General features: G+C 31.0%; 1 protein-coding gene across 1 annotated transcript; it reads right to left on the reverse strand.

Moving 5' to 3' along the window:
- Positions 1–1,433: 1,433 nt before the first annotated feature.
- Positions 1,434–3,713, reverse strand: LOC134252337 (2'-5'-oligoadenylate synthase 1A-like). The gene is made up of 6 exons (XM_062734778.1): positions 3,569–3,713; positions 2,865–3,286; positions 2,494–2,755; positions 2,118–2,284; positions 1,814–2,007; positions 1,434–1,665 (listed from the first exon to the last, which is right to left on the reverse strand). The coding sequence occupies exons 2-6, from the start codon at positions 3,249–3,251 to the stop codon at positions 1,515–1,517; spliced, it is 1,161 nt and encodes a 386-aa protein (XP_062590762.1). The 5' UTR covers positions 3,252–3,286; positions 3,569–3,713; the 3' UTR covers positions 1,434–1,514.
- Between the last annotated feature and the right edge of the window lie 3,326 nt (positions 3,714–7,039).

A 7,039-nucleotide genomic window follows, 5' to 3' on the forward strand; every position in this document is an offset into this window, starting at 1 on the left:
AGACTTCTCAAATAGTATGGTGTATATTATTCATGAATTCTCTCTTTCACTGCGGTTAATATAGTGAGGGATAAAGAAAGAGTCTTGATAATCATTCACTGAACCCGCTCAGTATTTTTGTTAGGATTAATGTGGAGTTTTGGCGTCAAGTAAAGGTATCTTAAATTAAATTCATTCTGATTATTGGTATGATAAAAAATATTTTAATTAACATATGATTTTGATGAACCTCTTCTTTATAACGTACGCTATGTGTTGGATTACCTCTTGAAGAATAAAATACTAATTCGATTAGAATACAATAATCTCTTCAAATGATTAGTCATACAAATAAAGACGATTTTTACCTGTCTTTGTAAGGTGGGACCAGTACACACAGCTCGTGGAATTTACCTAATTTTTGTATCAATTCTGTATTTCGGAAGACAGAAGGATGGGTCGTATTCATGTTGCCCCTCAATCGCTTAATGCGAATTTTAACATATCTAATATTTTTATTTCAGCATTTCTTAGGATTCCTGATTTCGCAATAATCCAGAGGTGAAAAAAAATAGGCTAGGCTAGAATAATGTTCATTACGTACTGCTCCATGCTGACAAGGTAGGCAACAACATTGCCTTCGTTTTTAAGGCTCATTATATATTTAGTGTATTTTAGAAGAACTTGAATTTAATTCTACAAGTATCCAACTTCCAACTAATACCCATGTCCCATAAGGAAGAAATTCTTCAAAATCGTGTGTCAATTTTGAATATCTTTTACATTTCAAACATACAAAATAAATCTGAATTACCATATCTATATTGGATTCCGAAACTTCAAAAAAAATTCTTACAAACAAAGATGCATAGCGGGTTCCAATAAATGTTCAACCAAGCCTCTTTCTTTACTCCTCACTAAGATATTAGCAGTAGTGGAGAAACATCAAGAATATTTGAGAAGTGGTGTAAAGCAGATATGGATACTAAAAAAAAAAAGTAACTTTTGGACAATTTCAAATCACAAGATTTTACCAAAATCAACAGCTCTAAAGCTCACGACTTTTCAACTGTATACACAACCATTCCACATGATAAATTAAAGTCCAGGCTTTTTGTGAAATTTACTTACCTTGTCATTGGTCATTTGCAAAATTAGTTTGTTAAAAAATATTCTGATTGTACACACAAGCACTCTGAAGTTGACATCAAAAAGACATGCTAAGATGCTATAAAAGACTAGATTTTTATAGACCGGGACGAATATATATCGAAATTGATCACAATGACTATCGTTTTGCAATATTTTTATTATTTTTTTTTTGTCAAACACTTCAGAACCACATTTTTCGTTTAATAAATCTTTATATTATATTTTTGACCATAAATTTCTAAAAACATGCTATGCTTAAGAAGATTTTTCATTTATGCATGTACCTATGTATGCTAAAGTGAATAATATGTTAAACAACGGATACATCTGACATGTGGTTGCTAGATTAAATTAAATTTTACATATTGAATTTTCCATCATTGCTACCATTCAGCAGAGCTTGATAACCCATAAAACAGTGGCATGCTGAGAAACTCTGCAGCTTTGTCGGAAACTGTGTCCCAGCAGTTACAAGCCTTCATTACGTTGTTGAATGGATTGGCTGGATCCAAAACATAAAATTCATCGTCATCGCTGGAATTTAAAGGATTTTTTGTTTTAGTAAGGAAAAGAAGCATCATTATTTTTTTTTAAATTACGCTTGATTCAATTTTCAAAACACACACGATTATTTTGTAAAATTCAACGCTGAAATTTTTTAACTAATTGTTGAAATCAATACCTAATGAAATCGTCTGCCTTGTAATTAATATTCCAGGCATGTTGAATATTTTCGTAGTTTTTGATGGCTCTCAACACTTGATAAAAGCCATTTAGGAGGTCAAAACTCTCTGGACTTCCAGCGTCTTCCCATTCTCCTATTGTTATGAGTTCCAAGGGGTATGAGGATGGCAATCTTTGCTGACCTTTACTTTCCTATAAATAGAATTTAAAAATGAAGGTGAATTACACTGAAAAAAATAATTTTTAAAATTGATTTATTTCATATATCGAAATTAACTTTCGTAATACCTAGAATTTATTACCTCAAAGAATGTTTTTCTCCAGTATTTAACCAACTGTATCAGGGTTTTCACTTTTTTCGGAACACCAGCCACGAATTTTTTCTGTAAAGGAGCCAAAGCGGCTGAGTAGAATTCTCTTTCATAGGCTGATTCTTTGCTCATAGCTTTGTAAATGTCTTTATTGGCTTCTGTCAATAAAATACATATTAATTTGGACATGAAAATATTACCAGTGAGTCACTAGAATAGATGATATGGATTTGTTGCAATATGACATCTAATCATTTAAAGTGTTCCATTTGAAAATAACCAATACAATAAACATCAGGAAATTAATTATGTTTAACGTGCATTACTTTGGGTAAATTTGTGAAAATACTTTTTTGAGAGAACTTACTTCTATTTAATATATTAACACTGGGCAATATGTCTACGTTATGGGTATGATTGGCGTGACAAGAGAGCGATACTTTAACGGCATGGGAAGTGACCCCTTCCACGATACATTCACCGTAAGAACCAAGGTAAAGTTTCATCGTTTCTAAAATGTTAGGTAGAGAATCTCGCAAATCAGGGATGGATCTGAATTTCGACAGGAAAACGACAAGGTCCGCATCTGATTTTCCTTTGACAGCTGTCCCTTTTCCAAGAGATCCACTCTAAAATGAACAAAAGGAGATATAATCTTTACAATCTTTAGAAGAAAGTTACTTTCAAATTGTAATATCAATTTTAAAAAACTAAATTATGCTTACATTACATTTTTACCTTGAGTACTTGTGAAGGTCTCAGCTTTGCTGGAAAGTTGTTTTGCATGAAGTGGTAAAGACGGTTTACCACTGCTCTACAGCTAGAATTATAGGTTGTGTCGGGTTCGATTTCCTTGTTGACAAATGTCTGAAGTTGACTTGCTGACATATTACCAAGAGAACAACTTGATTTGTAAGCCCAATTGTTGCTTACTGTAGGTATCTTGTGATCATACATGTAGAACATGTTTTGTACTTCAAATTCGTTCACGCCGTGCTTCATATTATCATGCTGAGCTTTATGGGAATCCTCCATGAAGCGACGCTCGGGTCTGCATTCATCGCATACATAAGGAAACATTTCGGGATTTCGTCTCCGATAGCTAAATGAGTATGTCCTCACCATTGTTCTTGCTTTTATAATACTTATTTCAATGTATCCTATTAAGAAAATAAAATTAAGAGTACTTATTCATTACTTTTTTGTAAATTAAAAAAACTTGAAATAATATATACGAGGACTATTTAATTTATCTATGTACATGTGTATGATTTAGATCTCCATTTTAATTCAGACGATTTCTTAACCTGGCTTGTAAGGTGCAATTAATTGCCTTTTTTCTCTTTCTCCATAATACACATGTATAACAAGAGTCAAATTAAGAAGAAAATATTTATTTAAGTCCATTTTGAACTTTATCTGTGAATTAATAATCGACTTACCTCAGATCTATCCTGCTCGTCTAATAAAATTGCTGGATGATGACTTAATACAACTGCAGTGATGTGTGTTTATATTTACCAGGTAAATTTAGAAACTGGGTATCTCCGTTCCAAATTTGGAAAAAATATCAATCTAAAAATATTCTTTAGATTCGGATCTATGCATACTAGTATTCATAGTAAACTTTAAATGGTTTATTTTCAGAAATCGTTGAATACATATACATGACTGCGTATAAATATATATATATATATACACACACAGAGAGAGAGAGAGAGAGAGAGAGAGAGAGAGAGAGAGAGAGAGAGAGAGAGAGAGAGAGCAACACGAACAATTAAAACTTTTCAAATGTTCTTTCTTAAGGATAAAAAAGTCACAAAAATCAACTGAAGCACTACATCTCATAAAGAAAGTAGAAAAACAAAAATTAACTAAATCACTACTGAAGCGTGTTCAAAATTACCAAACACTATACATGTACAATGTCACATATGCTAAACTTGTATCATGTGCGGAGAAACAAAATTGATAATACATAAGAAAACCTTTCTAATATATAATGATGATAGGTACATGTATGGTATTGGGGATACTTTCATGTGCAGGCCGAGAGTTAAGGGTGGAGTGGTTGTCGTTTTCATCAAGGACAACTTATATAAGCATTGCAATAAACCGTTATTTTCGTTCAATTAAATGTTGAGCTAAATATTTATATATATATCGTAAAAGAGGTTCCCTATATTGTCCTAGTGTAAAAGTAAGCCGTCAACTGTAAAATTCACCGCTCCGTGCAAAAATGTAATATTATATTAATAAGCTTCCAAGTTGTAAAGAAAGAATTCCGATGCATCCGATCTGTCGGATGCACTCTGATGAAGTGTGATATGCATACTTGTATGGATTAATTCTCACTTATTGATTATGACCAAGTAGTAAATCGCATGGTCGTAGATAAGGAAGCGTATTAGTGTCACTTGGACACTTTATTTTTTTTTTATAAATTCTACACTTTAATCTGTAATGTTTACACTTTAAAGTGTAAAATTTACAGATAAAAATGTAAAATTTACACTTTAATCTGTAACGAGATAATTAACACTTTAATCAGTAAATTTTACACTTTAATCTGTATATTTTACACTTTAATCTTTAAAATTTACACAATTAATCTGTGAAATGTACAGTATAATCTTTAAAATTTACACTTTAATCTTTAAAATTTACACTTTAATCTGTATATTTTAAACTTTAATCTGTATATTTTACACTTTTAAGTGTATATTTTACACTTTAATCTGTAAAATTTACACTTTAATCTATAAAATTTACACTTTATTCTGAACAACCTGTAAGGTAATTTGTTTTAATCAAACGGTCGTTTCGTGATGTTATACTTATGGCATTTGAAAGATAGTATAAGACTGATATTTCACAATTGTTTGCATAATTTTTTACATGTATATGTTTGTATGATAAATAAAGATGGGCGATTAACTCATGAGCCTCGTAATTTTCCCCAGCAAAATATCAGAAATCTGATTTCAATCCAGTATATTTCTTTAGTTGTACTTTTGTGCGAGGAACAGTAATTAATATATATATCAAAGATTTTTTTTCTTACTCGCATCTCAGATTGATATTGCAAGTTTATGGGTCTACGATCATGATGATATAAAATAAAACATTAAAATTGCGGTCATTTTTGAACGTAGCAATAAAGAAACGTCATTGAATCAAAGGATATGAATTTTTTCGCTGTTCCAGAATTAATATAAACTCATATACTTTAATTATTTATATATGTAAATACTTTACTAGTTAATATAAATATTAATTGGTTATTTTAAAAATATCAATTCAAAAAGTAATTCAATTGTTGCCGGTAATACATGTAGAATGTATAAATTTACAATTAATGATTTCAATAATTGAACTGCTGAGCGCATTAAACGAATATGCGTATGATGAAATCAATATCATATTCATTGAAAGTATATGCATGTGTGTTTGATTTGCTCTTCATTAATATTTTAAGAAAGTCATGATACCTATATCAGTCATACTAATTTGCTTATTATTTGCACTTATTGTTAAAAAAAAATAATAATAGAATTTTATTCTGCATGATTCATGGTTTGTTGGCTTTAAAGTGTGTTTCTTAGGATGGATGAAGTTGCCAAATTGACCATTATGTGAATTAAACAGATAAATGTGTAAAATTTACAGATTAAACTATAAAATTTACAGATTAAAGTGTAAATTTTACAGATTGAAATGTAAAATGAACAGATCAAAGTGTAAATTTTAAAGAATACTAGTAAAGTGTAGAATTTACAGATTAAAGTGTAAAATTTACACTTAAATGTGTAAATCTTACAGATTAAAGTGTAAATTTTACAGATTAAATTGTAAAATGTTCAGATTAAATTGTAAAATATACAGATTAAAGTGTAAAATTTACAGATTAAAGTGTAAAATTTACAGATTTAAGAGTAAAAATTACAGATTAAAGTGTAGAAAGTAAAAAAATAATAATAAAGTGTCCAGGTAGCACTAGTACGCTAGGAACTAGGGGGCGCGCCATTTTTTTAGCACAACAAAAACTTTTCTGATCAAAATTTGTACGTTTTCTGTCGTCGTCGGTGTTATCCTTGTCGTCGTAATCTCGTAATCTAGCTTTTCACATTTTAATCTTCTTCGCAAAAACCATGCTAATTTCAACCAACCTTGCCACAAAGTATCCTTGGGTAAAGGTTTGTGCAAATAAAGGGAGGGCCATGCCCTCTTCCAAGTAGAGATTATTAGGAATTTGTGAGAAATTAATGGCATCTTTTAAAAATTTTCTTACCAAGATCAACGGTGCCAGAAAAGATGCAACTCATTTGGAATCATCCTCAGGAAGGTAAGATTCAAATTTGTTCATATCATGACCCCTGGAAGTAGGGTGGGTTCACAATGGACGATCAAATGTTTATATAGGAATATATAGGAAAATCTTTTAAAAATCTTCTTGACCAGAACCAATGGTCCAGGAAAATCTATGAAACTTATGTGGAATCATCCTCAGATAGAGAAGATTCAAGTGTGTTCTTATCATGACTTCCAGGGGTAGGGTGGGACCACAATGGACGATCAAATTTTGACGCGGGAATTTGAAGGAAAAATCTTTAAAAATCTTCTTCTCAAGAACCAATGAGACAGGAAAGATTAAAACTCTTGTGGAATCATCCTCTGGTAGTGTAGATTCAAGTTTTTTTTTCAAATCCTGACCTCCGGGGCTAGGGTGTGGCCACAATGTGGTATCAAAGTTTTTACATTATAATATATAGGAAAAAATATCTTTTTCTCTAGAACAGAAAAGTTATGTCTAGTCTTATTTTTTTCAAATCATGACCTGGGGGAGTAGTGAGGGGCAACGATAGAAGATCAATTTTTCACACATGTTGGAAAAATCTTTAAAAATGTAAGCT

Source organism: Saccostrea cucullata, unplaced genomic scaffold (assembly GCF_032062105.1).
Source record: "Saccostrea cucullata isolate Sc308-1 unplaced genomic scaffold, CSIRO_AGI_Scuc_v1 ctg3922, whole genome shotgun sequence".
Classification (NCBI taxonomy): Eukaryota; Metazoa; Mollusca; class Bivalvia; order Ostreida; family Ostreidae; genus Saccostrea; species Saccostrea cuccullata.

Excerpts from the sequence above, each read along its gene's own strand:
- LOC134252337 (XM_062734778.1), bottom strand. The coding sequence starts at position 3,251 with ATGGTGAGGACATACTCATTTAGCTATCGGAGACGAAATCCCGAAATG. Across the intron at positions 2,285-2,493 it reads TGTTAATATATTAAATAGAA|AAGCCAATAAAGACATTTAC; the intron begins GTAAGTTCTCTC and ends TTTTATTGACAG. Across the intron at positions 1,666-1,813 it reads AAGGCAGACGATTTCATTAG|CGATGACGATGAATTTTATG; the intron begins GTATTGATTTCA and ends TTTAAATTCCAG.